Raw genomic sequence first — 15,044 nt, 5'->3', positions numbered from 1 at the left:
AGATCTAGCAATTTAACGCTTCGTTTAGAAGGTTTCTTTACAAATGAAGAAAAGGCTGCATACACCCTCGGGTTCTAAAATCCAATTAGGGTTTATTATGGACGGAGCCAATTATTATTATTATTCTTACGCTGACCAAAATAGCAAAGAAAAACAAAATACATGGTTTAAAAAAATAAAAAAAATATAGAAAAAAAAATTGTTCAGAAAAATATGCAATTTTTAATGATTTATTATTATTATAAATATTTAAAATATTAGCTTTTATTTATATAGCGCCAGCAATTTACGCAGCGCTTCTGACAATACAGATATATTCAGGATTTGTAGCCTGTCCTGTAAATATTCCCAGAAAAGGACCTTGGAAAAACAGGAATGAGATTAAACTTCGCAGTCCGGATGCCAAATAATCCGCTGGCGGCCGATGCGATGCTACCGCCCCCCCCCCGGCACTGAACTGATTAACGGTCCCGTTGCATTATGGGAAGGTCAGTATGACCGGGTGAGAGGCTTATCGTAGGAATCGATCCCCCTTCGTCTGTCTTTAAATTTAAATTGCACCTTCTATACTATTGGAATTAAAGGGGAATCACTGTATTACCCTCTACCACCTCTGCTGGGAGGCTGCTCCACTTATCTACCACCCTCTCGGTGAAGTAAAACTTCCTTCCATTCCATCTCAGCCAAACTCGTCTCCTGCTTGCCAAAGTTTACACTTCTCTATACCGACTGCCGCGTCTCTCCGGAGACTTACAAGGCGCTTTGATATGTATTCTTTGTCGACGGGGGCTGCACGAGGCTCTCCGGTGTTTTAAGAAAATTGATTTTCTAACAACAGTAATAAACGAGGGCAAAAAGGGAAATTGGATCGTTTTCAAGAGTTACAGCGAGAGATTCACTCACCTCCACACCGAGACATAGATGATTATCAGAAGCAAGAGCGTAAGCGAGGAGACGCCACAGCCGACGATCAGCGTGACGGACGGGACGAAGACCTTTTCCATATTCTGCAACACAAAAAGAAGGTTTCGGGGGGGTCAGTTAACCGGCAGCCGTCTCCGGGGGGGCGGGGGGGGGGACCCAGGACGCCCCCAATCCGGATTACATACAAAGCACTTTATTCCACGGAATGCAAATGAAGAAGGAAAGCGATTCGGAATAAATTCAGAAAAAATACTTAAATTCAATTAAATAACCGATTATTATCCTAAATTATAATTGGCAAAAAGCACCGACTTTAGGAGAGATTTCAGACGGTTAACATTTTAAATATTTTTTTTTATTTTTTTCTTATTTTATTTAAAGACAGATCAGCTTCATGCGCATGTAGGTAGACGTCGGTTGTGCACCAAGCCCGAAATAGGTAATTTCAGTATAACCCCCCCTAAAAAAAAAAACTGAAAATGTAGATTCCATACATACATGAGAGGCTGTAAACGTAACTTATCTGTGCTAATGAAATAATACGCTTCTGTACATATATGTGCTGTGCATGCGCAACCACCACGTCGGGTGCGGAGCAATAACCTGATGAATATTTGTACATTAGATGCGCCACTTCTCGTGCAGAGATAGTGCCAGAAATTCCAGACAATCGGGCTGTCCCAAGTACCTGCCTCACTGCCCCGGGTACCTGCCCCGGGTGCCTGCCCCTCTCTCCTGCTTTAGGACCAGTCGGGGCGATCCTCTGACCCCCCCCCCGGGCAGCACAGGCCTCCATCGCAGCTCCCACTTGGCCACCTGGTTACTCTTGGTTCTTTTGGACGTAGCCCCATCCCCGCTCCTCCCCACCTCTCGCCAGATACCCCAATCTGGATACCTGAAATGTTGAGGGGGTGAAATGATGCCCCTTTTTGTTCATCGGCAATGGTCTCCGAGTCATACCCAACATTACAGACGGGAGCGAGGCGTGCTTTCCACTCACCCTCCATCTTAAACCACCGATATCATTCTTCAAGCAGCTAAAGCTTTTACTCTTTCATATTTATTTATTTTTTCCCTGGGGAACACTTTATTGTCACATGATGCAAAAGGAGTCGCTGATAGGTTGTTGCCATAGAAGCTGAAAACAAGCTCAAATGTTTCTGTGTCAATTTTCTTTGATTAAATCTTCAGGAGAAAGGATAAAACAACGGATCTGCTAAGGTTTAACGGCTTAACGTATGAAAGACTATGTTAGACGATAGCAGATAAATGGAGCAGCCTCCCAGCAGAGGTGGTAGAGGGTAATACAGCGAGGGTATTAAACATGCATGGGATAGGCATCCGGCTCCTGAATCTAAGACGAGACCCACGGCTGATTAAGGTTCGAGTCGTTATCGCAGGTGCTGTTAATATTCTCCAAGCTTGCCGGCTCAGCCTTGAATTCCCGCCGGAATCCTGGAATATTTGTGTTCTCCTCTCGGCAGGAAGTAACGTTGTGTAATTATTTCGGGTTCTTTTTATCGGTTATATTTATGATCTCGTTTTCATCTCTAGTATCCTCCAGGATTGCACTCCTTTCTCCCCTATTAAGAAATAACATCTGCCGCGTTCCTAACGCTTCCCGTACATCCAGATCTCCGCAGACAGCCCAAGCAGATGCTCCGCGTCTCGTACGGAAGGACAGAACGCCTCTCGGAAAACACAGGATTTTAAGAGTTCCCATGTCTAAGATTTTATTTCATTTCTCTTCTCCGGGATAAAAAGAAAAAAAAAAAAACGAAACAAATTTTTTTTTTTATATAGAAAAAAAGGGATGAATTCTTAACTTAATGTATATAATAAATGACGGGTTTATGTAAAGGCGTTTAAAAACGTTATCGCCCCTTCCGGGTAACCTCATCCTTAAATGGATGCAACGGAAATGGAATAAAAAAAATATACCAAAAAAAATAGTCAGTGGACCTTAAGCAAGTGTATGTAGGTACACTATATGGACAAAAGTATTGGGATGCCTGACCATTACATCAACAGGGACTTTGATGACATCACATTCTAAATGTTGTTGGTCCCCCCTTTGCTGCTATTACGGCTTCCGCTCTTCCGGGAAGGATTTCCAGAAGATTTTGGGGAGTTTCTGTGGGATTTTCAGCCATTCATCCAGCAGAATGTCGACGTCTCTTATATTTTTATACTTTCTATATTTTTTGTTAGATTAGTCATTTCCATATCTTCGACAGCAAAAAAAAATGCCAAACTTCCTATACCGAAATGATTGAAGGATTTTTATAGCGCCGTCATATGCCGCGGCGCCGTACAATGTTCTAGGAATTCATGATTTTCCTGATTATTTGATCTCAATGTGTCCGGCTTGGAGGAGAGAAGAAGGGGGGGGCATTTTAAATACACAAAGGGATTTAACTAAGTGCAGGAGGGACGTTTGTTTCAAAGGAGGGGAAATGTTACAACAGGAGGGCATAATCTAACGCTAAAGGGCCAGAGGCTTAGATAGGATGAAAGAAAGTTTACTGAAAGGGTGGTAGATACGTGGAACAGTCTCCCGGCAGAAGTGGTGGATGCTAATATAGGGAGGGAATGTAAACATGTCTGTTCCAACTGGACAAACCTTTGATTGCTTTCCAGCAGGGCTGTCATCTTAATATTTCCATTGATGTTTTAGTTACATATGAGCAACAAAGGGTCTATGGCAACAACCTATTAGAGTCTTGTTTTATGTCACATGGCAATTAATCATTCCCTGCAAAAGCCAAATTTTACACATCTACGTTCTTAGTTCCAGGAAGGAATGAATGTGAAATTCCGCAGAGTAGGTGGAACATCGCCTTTAATGGGGACGAGAATATGTGGAACAAAAGAGAAATATTTTAAAGATTTTTTTTTTGTCCCCTAAAAAGGAAAAAGTGAGTTTGAGCAGCGGCGTAATAAGTGTCGGTGCTTGGCGATAATGATAGCAGGCGACGTCTATCTGCTTTGATACGAAACTAGATGATTTTGTCTGATGGAGTTTTATTTCGGAGCAGCTTTCTTATTACGTCTTCCTATAAAAGTCTAGTTGGTGTGATGTTCTGGTGCGGTCGCCGGGAAGGCAATGATACGATGTAATATCGTGTAATATCATGTAATATTGGGTAATAAAAGAAAAGTAAAAATAAATTGTCTTCCTATAGTGCAACTCAATGCTGTATTATATCTTAAACCTATTTATTGAGTTCGCATTGATCTGTTCAAACTTTCCAGCGCTTTGGAAGCACGGCGGATGTGATTGAAAGAGCGACTCTGCCGACCCTGCCAAACACAGGAGCTGGAACATTCAATTTCTCTTGATTACACAATTTATATATGTCCTGTACTCTAAATAAACCTACGCGGTAGCCTTTATACAAAGGGAGCGGCCTTTTTAACTTCCTGTTCTCAGGATCGGCAGGATTATTCCTCCCCGTTACGTTATGCCTGCCCTGTTAAGTAGCTGATTGGCAGCCTTTGTAAGCAGCAGCAGGTGGTCCCCTGGCTGCTCCAAAAATGTAAAAAATGCCCCGTCTCGCTAAGACCGACCCACTCGTGGAGGCAGGACCTTGAATGGAGGCAGGACCTTGGTGGGATAACGTAACGCAATTTAATGTGACCCTGCAGTAAATTGTGGCTGATCTAACAGTGTGTTGACATTAGTGTGTATTAGCACGAGTGTGTATGTGTAAGTGTGTTAGCACGAGTGTGTATGTGTAAGTGTGTGTATGTGTAAGTGTGTAAGTGTGTTAGCATGAATGTGTATGTGTGTGTGTAAGTGTGTGTTAGCATGAGTGTATATGTGTAAGTGTGTGTTAGCATGAATGTGTAAGTGTGTGTATGTGTAAGTGTGTGTTAGCATGAATGTGTATGTGTAAGTGTGTATGTGTAAGTGTGTGTCCGCATGAATGTGTATGTGTGTTAGCATGAATGTGTAAGTGTGTTAGCATGAATGCGTATGTGTAAGTGTGTATGTGTAAGTGTGTGTTAGCATGAGTGTATGTGTAAGTGCGTGTGTGTTAACATGAATGTGTATGTATAAGTGTGTTAGCATGAATGTGTATGTATAAGTGTGTTAGCATGAATGTGTATGTGTAAGTGTGTTAGCATGAATGCGTATGTGTAAGTGTGTATGTGTAAGTGCGTGTTAGCATGAGTGTGTGAGCATATTAAGTTTGTGTTAGTATCTGTGTGTGGCGTGTGTGGAAGTTTCTGGAAATGTGAGAGTGTGTGTGTGAATATGTGTGACGGACCAAGCCCCCCCCCCCTGTTTGTAAGAGTGGGGGACAAGAAAGAACTTCAGAACAGGAAATTGAGCAGATAATAAAATCTCTGCCACATTCTGCCACAGAATTATCCGGAAAAGAATAGAAACAAACTATCGGGGATCCTCTTTAAATATATATCTAATTCTGCAGTAACCCTTTCGGAACGCGGTGGAAGTGTCTAACCCGAGCCCAGCGGAATAGCGTGTAGGGCTGTCACTAGGACGTGGATTATTTGCCAGTCACCCTTAGGCCTCGTTTCAGCCGTCTCTGGGAGTCAACGCACGTCCGTCATCCAATTAAAAAATCAGGCCACATTAGTGAGCCGGCAGAGTACGGGGCGAGAGGATGTGCGAAAGTCATATTGTATTTAATCAGCGGATTCGGTGTTAAATCCATTGACGATTCTGTGATGCCGCAGAACACGCTTAAACCACGCAATGGCCCGGCGCAGGTCATGTCTGGTCCGTGCGGAAGGACACGTTAGTCTGATGGCTGATCGTACGGACTGCATATGTTTTATTATTATTTTACATAATACTATTTTCATTCCGTTTGATGTAATCATGGCGGATGGGTTAGTTTTTTTATCTCTTCTCCGTTGCCTGCTTTCTAAAATAATTTGGCTGTGAATTCTAACAACAAAATAACACAAAATTATACCCCAAGGATTCGAAGTGACCCCTAAAGTGAAGCCCTGGGATCATTAAACCCAAGCTAATTCCAGAAACATGAAGGGCCAAGTGGGTCAAGCAGATCACTAACTAGGGCAGGGGAGTCCAACCTGCGGCCCTCCAGCTGCTGCAGGACTACATCTCCCATCCTCCTCAGCCAGCTCCTTAGCTGAAAGAGCATTATGGGAAATGTAGTCCTGCAGCAGCTGGAGGGCCGCAGGTTGGACGCTGCTGTACTAGGGGGTACAGGGCGCCATTTTGCTCCTGACGCGACTCTTTTATTTGGTTGAAGGGTTCTGCTATTTCTCCCAAAGCATTTAGTTTAAAGCACAAGTCCGAGTCTACAGAGTCTTCCATTTGAAGCAAAACTTTAAGCATTAGGTGGCTTTTATCCTGAGGGCCTCTCGAGGTGCTACGGGGGCTGGCGGCAGGCCGTGCAATCAGATCCTCCAACTTTTATACATGTTTTTTTTTTTTTTTTTTTTAAAGAAATAAAAAAATATATCTTTGTGCCCTATTGAAGACTAATGGGTTTTATTTACCCCGTTTTATTTATAAAGCTGTTCACTGCTGTTTCTATACACATTATCGGGGCTTTTAGGGCTGTAGAACCCTGCGAGGGGCATCAGGGGCGGAGAGAGGGGCCCGCAAAAATTGCATTTTCCAGCTTCATTGTTATAATAATAATTAAGATCCCTTTAGTTGAAAAAATCTAGTCCAGTATAGGCGACAGTTTACAGATATTGTGGTTTTTTTTTAAATCTTTGTATCATGAAAATTAAGAGGTAAACTAAAAATGTATTAAAGGGGGAAATTCTTAGCCGGTAAAAATAGTTCTGCGGCACGGAAGGTAACGGGAGGTCTGGGTAGCGCCTGCTATCACAGTGACCCTATGAGGTGAGACCGACCGGTGGTTTTATTTTAATTTTTTTTTACCCGTGGAGCATCACGGGGCAAAGTATATTGATGTCATTCTTGGTCTTCTCTGGTGGAAAAAGGCACCCGATTAGATGAATGACTTATTTAAGACAGGCATTAGCTTTTACCGACGGTCGAGGTGATAAAGCCCCTATGCCTTTACAATCCTAGAATTTCTTAGTAAATATTACTGGTCCGTCTAGTCGCTCGTCTCTCCTGCTGCAAAGACTCAAACCTTAGTCTTAGATTCAGGAGCTGTATGCCTGTCCCATGCATGTTTAATACCCAATTGTGTATTTAACTTGGGCGCTGCACGAGACCTAACCCAGGGCCGCGCCGCCTGCCACCCCTCATGATAATATAGGGAGGAGCTGCTGGCCCCTGGACCTGCCCGGCTAAATCCTTTGTATAGGGTCCTAGCAGGAACGGAGGATATATCACGCTACATACTGCGCTATAAACAAAGAATTAAAAATAAAATGCGGGTCGGACCGGCACCCGGTGCTCCCGCGCCATTTGTTTTAAGGGGATGCGGATAAGGTTTGAGTCTTTACAGCAGGAGAAAAGGGCAGACTAGACGGGGGCCGAATGGGGCCGATCTGCCGGCAGGTTGTGTGTTTCGTTAAGGAAGCGGAATCCGCTGCTCCGTTCACGCGCCATTAAGTGGAGGGAGCTGGGAGCCGCCCGCTGCGGGTGATTGATGATCTACGCAGATAAATGCAGATCCTCCGTCCCTCCCTCGCTCTCTGCAACGCGTGTCAAATACCTAACGCCAGGCCCCTGAGCGCTACAGGAACCAAGCGGCCCACCGGGCCACGGAATGTGATTAATGTCATCCGGGGACCCATTAACGGCCATATAAACAAACAATATTAAGTGGTTGGAACAACAAACCATCTATGCAGGAACACAGGGGATGGGGCTGCCGCTTGCGCTAATGAGTTCTGTGGCCTAAAAATGATCGCTGTCGAGATGCTCCTCTGCTAATGGCCTTCGCCTGCCTTCATTTCCATGGATACTGCTTAAAATCGCAGAACTTCTTAAAAACGTGGAAGCCCACCGGAGATCCAGATTCTTATCCTAAATCTCTGTTGGGTCTATTCAATAAAGTTTGAGTGGCATGTTAAGTTAAAGGGTTAACATGACGCCAGTGGCATATTCTGGCCCCTAGGAGTTCCAGGGCCATTAGCCCATTTGCCTCATAGCCAGGGGTGGGACTCCCTATCGGGCGCACAACTAACCCGCCATATATACTGTAACCGGCACTTCAAACCATAGGGAACTTACTCCTTGCTGCGCATGGACTCTCAGCATAGATGGCGGCGGCCATGACATGACATGAAAAGACGGCATCTTTGGGGCAACAAGTTCTCCAAGAACCACCCTAACTTCCCTTTTCAGGCACGCTTTACCCCATACAGTGTAGGGTGGGGAGGGTTAAAAAATATGTATTAACCCCTTAGAGGGGCATTAATCCCACCTCACCTTTCCTGGACCTTCAGTGAATCAGCCCAAGTGAACGTCAATGAAACAACGAGGCAAGATGGCTAAAGACCAGGAAAATCATCCATACTTATTCATTTCTAATCAGGTTGTCTGTGGGTTTTGCCCCCAAAAAAGTTTTAAAGGAATTTTATATGATTGCAAACAAAATAAAAATATTACACATCATTTTCCGGCGGCCATTTTGAGAACCAGATACGAGGTCAGACTTCTCGAGGCACAGATATAGCCGATACTTTTAGCTCCGGGGGGTATTATTTTGCTTCATACATGGATTGCCTATAAATAGTCTGATGACTACAATAACCCCACACGCCAAATCCACAGATGGTTGATGGCGTGTAGCCTGGGCAGCCGCGCATGTTGTGGGCCCAAGATATGCGTCATAATTTGAGTGAGACAACCAACTTCTTAGGCCATGTGTCCGTTTATTTAGGAGAATTTAGGAGTTTCTGGAGCCGCCAAAAAATATGACCGGCAGGGCTACAGTAGATAGGCTGGTCTTTGGATGGAACCCCAAATGGAATCCATGGACGCCTCAAACCCTTTTCCCTTCAGGGGTCGGCCCTTCATAATGAACAGGGAGGTAAAAACTTGTTATAATAAAATCATAAATTAAAACTACCCATGGCTTGTGATTTTTGTTGGTTATTCAGTTTGTTTTTTTTATATTTAAAAGTCTAGAAAAAGGGCGTCTTAGAGGTAAAAATATCTTATAACGTGGTAAAAATATCTTATAACGTGGTAAAAATATCTTATAACGTGGTATAAATATGTGCGGGGGGCCGATATAAAGAGCTCTTCAGTGACCTGTTCATTAACATAAATCTACGAAGAGCAAGAGGTCGTCCTCTGAGACGGGAAGAGCGGAGATTTCATGCACAACAGAGGAAGGGATTCTTTACAGTGAGGGCAGTAAAGGCACGGAATCCACTGCAGAGAGAGGAGGTTCTATCAGATACCTTCAAAAGGGTAAAAGCAGAACATAAATATAAATGATGGAATAAATATTAATATTTTAGAGCTTCTTCATCCAAGGAGGAATCTGACTGCTTTTTGCCCACCTCTAGGCTCTGGCAGCGGGGGTCAAAACGAATATGTAGGACCTTCGGTGGTATGATGATCCAACTGGACCCTGGGTGCCCACCAGCTCTGAGCTACTTCCTACTGTTGTTTGGGGGGTTCTTGGGGGTTGAGAATTCAGTACAGATACCACATTTCTTGCTTCCATTGATCCAAGGTGACCAATGAGCTTGCCGCTTTATGATGACATACCTCTGTGCCCTGAGATGTTCAGACATGGGGCAAAAAAAGAGCAAAACATGGGAAGACGCAGAGGTTGCCCCTTCACCTATAATCCAGGAGATTATGAGCCCACCAGCCATTTAAATCGAGGATATTAGAAAACTGACTAACTAGGTACCGGATCCAGGGCTCAATCAAGTCCGACTCCTAGCAAATTATTATTATAGAAATGTTTGATAAAAAAAACCCTTTTCAGATAATTTTTTTATTACTCTGCATACATAGAAGGTTTTTAAGGTAATGACTGCTTGTATAACACGTGGATGGTTTTAGTGTTAAAAAAAAAGATAATCGTGCTAAATAATGTCCCATGTATCCTAACTGGAAACCCTGCTTGAATACAGGTGACTTCATTCAGAATACCTTTACCTCCTAACAAGTCATGGTTTTGTTAAGGACTGGTATTTGCAGTGGTGCATTCCAGTCTTGGCCAACTAGGGCTACGGTACATGAAGTGTGGCAGGTCCTCTGCCACATGACCCGGCGTGCCAGTAATCATCTGTGCCAATTGGAGAGCTTAGAGATCTCCTTTGTAACTGGCCGCGGCCCAGACTGACCATCCGGCACATTGGGCCAATGCATTGGGCCCATGAGCATAAAAACATATCCGGTCGTTGGCCGCACTTAAGTCATCAGGCGGCCATTGGCCTGAAAGTGGTCGCCAGTCTGGCCCTGAAATGGCCCATATGTGTGCGTGGCTGGCACAGCCTCCATAGTGAACTTAAAATGCAGCACAAGGGGATATGATGGGGCTGTGGAGGTAAGGGGTTGGGGGGCAACTGGGGAACTGTCCTGGGTCAGTCATAAGACAACACCTAGCCAAGCGACCTGGTTACCACCATCGGAAAGTTATACGATGGAGTTTGTGCGATGGGCTACTAAAGGGTCAGCCTCGGCAAAGGGTCGTCACACTTTTCCGGTGGCATGATGGGTAATCCAGAGGCAATCGGCCATCAAGAGTTGCCTATTGTGGTGTCCCTCATATAAAAACATTCAGGTCAAATTAAAAATATATATATAAATATCTGAATAATGCCGAATAATGTAGAATATTTTGATCGGATTTGGGAAAACTAAGGAAGCTGGGATCAGCCATGTTTCTTTTCTAGCAGACTACAGCAAGAATTTGGGTGAAGATAACACAAATTATATAAAACATCTCATCACTCACAGCCACGTTAATGTATTCTTTGACTTTCTTGTAAAATGTTCCATAAAATGACATTTGATAGCGACGCCGTCTCAAATTATATTTCACATTTCAAAAAGAGCTAAAAATAATAAAACTTTGCCATTCCATTTTCACGTTCATCTTATATGCCCTTAAATATATATATTTTTTAAGATGTTTAAACTTTAAGTTAAATAATAGAATGCTTTAAAAAAAATAGTGTTAATCATTAAAAAAATGTAAAATAAAAAAATAAAATATTTTTAAAAACTTATTTTTTAAGTAGATCTTAATTATTTTTTTAAAAAAAATATTTTATGAGTATATCTAAAACCGAAAAGCTTGACTATGGATAGAAAAATCCAGACCGCAGGCCTCAAACCAGGCCTTACCAGCTTTATGCACATTGTATCTTTAAACACGAGTGCAGATGCTGTTTCCATGGCAACGGGAAGAACAAATATATTCACGTATCAAATAACCCTCCTCCTTTTTAAAACTGTTCTTCTTTGTGTGTCTAAAGATGTTTTTTTACCCAGAAGCTGCAGAATTACTAATAAAATATACAGCAGCTAATCCAGAGGGCACTATATAAATATATTAAAAAATATAGATTTTTCTCGAAGAGGTAAGTGAAGGCTTCCTATGTGCCCTACGCGTGACATAAAGGGTTAACAATGTAGAAATAAATGTAGAAATAAATGTAGAAATAAATGCATATTTTTTTTAGTAGGCCCAACAAAACCTTTTTTTTGGCAATCTGACACAAGATTCACATTGCAAGCGGACAGCTCGCGCATGGTAATGAAGATAAAGCTAAAATATCCACAATCGCCTTTACTTATTGCTATAAACGCAGTGAAACAAGCAAAACAACAAAAAAAAATATATATATATATATATAAAAAAAAATTAAAAAAATATCAAATGCACAAAAGTAGCCAGAATATTTTTTAGAAAACTATTAAAATTTGAAAAATAAATGATAATTAAAAAAAATTATAATAACAAAATAATCGTCATGGCCGGATGTGGAGGATGACTTTAACAAGCCTTTTATCCGTGAAAATCCTGTTTTGGGGCCTAACGCCAAAATTTCAAATTTTCTATTTATTTCCCAAATTGCATCAAATTCCATGAAAAAAAAAAATATATATATATACATTTTCTTCCAATATCTCATCTGTTATTACACGTTACCCAAAAAATCCCAATAATGAAGACATTTGACTCGATATGCATAATACAGCCATCCATGTAATAAAAAACCAAAAAATACACATTTTTAACTAAAATGAGTCAATAGCAGTTATTTAAAACAATAATTCAAAAACATCAGCGAGAAATAAAACAAAATAAATAAAAAAAATAATCCGAGATTACATATCGGTGACAAACCAACAAATCAATTTCGCTTCGAGTCTAAGAGAAGCACGGAGAGGTGGGGAGTACGAGGGGGGGGGAGTCGCACTTGTTACAATTTTTTTTTTTTTTGTAATATTTAAGTTTTCCGCACACATTTTTTTTCTTTCTTTTCAAAATAACTCACTCCCACGCAAACACACGCAACCTTTCACCCCCTGCTTGTGTGCTGATTGCTAAATGGCATCTTCCGACGGCGAATATGGCAAATAACAAAAACATTAGCCCCCCCAACTTTTTTTTTCTCCAATTTTGAGAAAATTCCTTTTTACCAAAAAAAAAACCATTAACAATTTTTTTTTTTTTTTAAATGCCGGCGGGTTATCAACACGTCGGCGATATTAATAACAATATAAAAAAAGATACATTGTAGGGTTAACCCCTTCCGACCCAGCAGATGTCTCGGGAGGCGACGCCGCATCTCCCGATTTAAAGGGGGGGGGGTCCGACCCCATTCCAAGGTTAAATATTTGGTCTATAGAGACGTAACTTTAAACGATCATAACAGGCGCGGGGTTCTATGCAGGGGGGGACTTACCATGTCTGAACTGAGGTGAGCTAAAATGGCGAAACTGGAGAAGCGATCACAGGAGCATTTAGTGCGATACGGATCCACCGGGAACGTGCGACAACCTTTGATGGACCAGGCGGCGAGATTAGAGGATCTATACGGGGGGAAAGAAAGGAGACAAAAAAAATAGAAGGGGAAGAGATGTACCAACAATAGTAAATAAAAGGGATGGAGCTGGTGGGGGGGGTTGGGAGGAAGATCAGCGATGCACAGCGAGAAAGAGAAAAAAAAAAAAAAAAAAAAAAGCATCTCCATGATATTCTGCTATATTTAGGTCCCTACAGGATGCAAGAAATGCGACGGGGAGGAAAAATAAAAGAGATATTAGTTTAAATATGACAAAGAAATCACGTACCAGTTTGTTTTAGGCGCTATTGGGGGTGGATCACGTAGAAGTATATAAAACACACAATCGGTGGGAATATTGGAGTAGGTTGGAAGGGGGGGGAGTGCAAGAGAATTACATTGGAGTCAAAGAGGCTTGGGGGGTGATGGCGAGGGGTGGATGATAAAATATTTCATGGGTGGGGGGAGATGTGAATGGGTTTCTAGAGCTGAAGGGGTTCTTTTTTTTCCGGTGGTTGGGGGGGGGGGTGGACGCATGCAAATCGATCAGAAAGGGCTGAATGGTGTTGTCTGGACGCGGATGCATGTGCATGGGAGGGCGGCTGGAGAGGAGATGGGGGGAGCCGCGATTGACAGTCAGAGCAGAGAGAGAGAGAGAGAGCGAGGAGAGAGAGAAAAGGAGAGAGATAAAAAAAAAAGAAAGAGAGAACAGGAAAAAGGAGAGAGAGAGAAGAAAGAGAGAGAGAGAAGGGGAGAGAGAGAAAAAAGGATAGAAAGAAAGAAAGAGAGAGAGAGATTTTCAGATGTGAGGGGGGGGATGGGACAATCAGAGGCGCAAACATTAAAAAAAAAAAAAAAAAACCCAGCAGATTGCGGGAGATCAGAGACGGCAAAACATCACAAAAATAAAAACGGAAAGAGAAATGGCGATGCCAGGCCCTGCCACCTCCGGGCCGCTAACTGCCCACATTAACCCCTCGTGCGCCACTACATTCTCATAACACCAATAAAATGCCCCTTATTAACCCCACCCCGCCCCGAAAGAGTTAAATATTATTTATTCTTCTGGCAAAAAAAAAAAATGAGAAAAAATTAAGGCCGGAGATACAAAAGTGCAAAAAAGTCATAAAACAGTTTTTTTTTTTAAACAAAGTTAACCCCGTAAACGCCAGAGAGGGGACAGAGAGCTCAGATGTGAAAAATATGAGGGTGCAACTCTTAACTCCTTGTATGCCAGGCATATCTACCATGTCGGGTGCTCATTCTGTTCTGTGAATTCCACCTGCTTTAATCTTTAAACCAGAAACCTAGAACTTGCAGGCAGATCGGCCCCATTCGGCCCCCGTCTAGTCGCCCGGTTCTCCCACTGTAAAGACTCAAACCTCAATCAGTCGTTGGTCTCGTCTTAGATTCAGGAGCCGTATGCCTATCCCATACATGTTTAATACCCTCACTGTATTACCCTCTACCACCTCTGCTGGGAGGCTGCTCCACTTATCTACAACTTTCAGTAAAGTAAAACTTTGTTACATTGAAATTCTCTGTAAGCCCAATAAATCAGCAGCAGGCACAGGGTGCATGTAGAGGAAACTCTAGATGTAAAACAAATGTTAGGGGTATCTGTGCAGTTATCCCACCTTTCCATGGGTTTTAAGGACTCATTTTATTAACATGTTGTATGCCAGTCTATAAGCGCTGTTTGGAGAATTGTTGTAGCCGTCCTACATTTATTCCGCCAAAACAATCCAATTTACAACAGTTTTCAGAAATTGAAGTCACCGTTCCACTTACTGGGCAGAATTTGGGAAACACTTCCTAGAAATATTTCTTTTTTCACGCCAAGTTCTGCCTTAGTCATAACATAAAACAAATTTCACGGAATGTCAAATGACTCAAAAATAGACATTGATCAGCCGTTGCCATGGAAACTGACAGTGTTTCTATATTTAACATGCAAGAGAGTGTAAATTAAAGGGACGCTCCAGCTATCATATACTCTTTAATGCGGGGATTTCTGCATTTGTCCCTTTTCGCTGCCACCCCCCCCCCAAAATACATTGCTCTCTCCTGTGGTCATGTAAAAGTTAACCCTTAAATTCCAAAGGGTTATTCATTCCTTCTGGCATTTAAAGAGTTCACATCTGACTTATACCGGGGGAAGGTGACAAACTGTTTTTGTATGGAGCGTCAAACAGGGCGCGATG

At 42.3% G+C, this 15,044-nt stretch overlaps 1 protein-coding gene across 3 annotated transcripts in view; it reads right to left on the bottom strand.

Annotated features, from left to right (window-relative positions):
- The window catches only part of LOC128497839 (adhesion G protein-coupled receptor B1-like), a 93,068-nt gene that overhangs the window by 36,367 nt on the left and 41,657 nt on the right, over positions 1 to 15,044 (bottom strand). For all 3 annotated transcript variants that reach the window (XM_053468021.1, XM_053468023.1, XM_053468024.1), the window contains 2 exons: positions 12,742 to 12,868; positions 904 to 1,007 (listed from right to left, as the gene is read on the bottom strand). In XM_053468021.1, coding sequence (XP_053323996.1) covers positions 904 to 1,007; positions 12,742 to 12,868 — 231 coding nt within the window. The remainder of the gene's footprint in view (positions 1 to 903; positions 1,008 to 12,741; positions 12,869 to 15,044) is intronic.

The sequence above is a fragment of the Spea bombifrons genome, chromosome 5 (assembly GCF_027358695.1).
Source record: "Spea bombifrons isolate aSpeBom1 chromosome 5, aSpeBom1.2.pri, whole genome shotgun sequence".
NCBI classification, from domain to species: domain Eukaryota; kingdom Metazoa; phylum Chordata; class Amphibia; order Anura; family Pelobatidae; genus Spea; species Spea bombifrons.
This window is presented reverse-complemented; position numbering and strand designations above follow the sequence as displayed.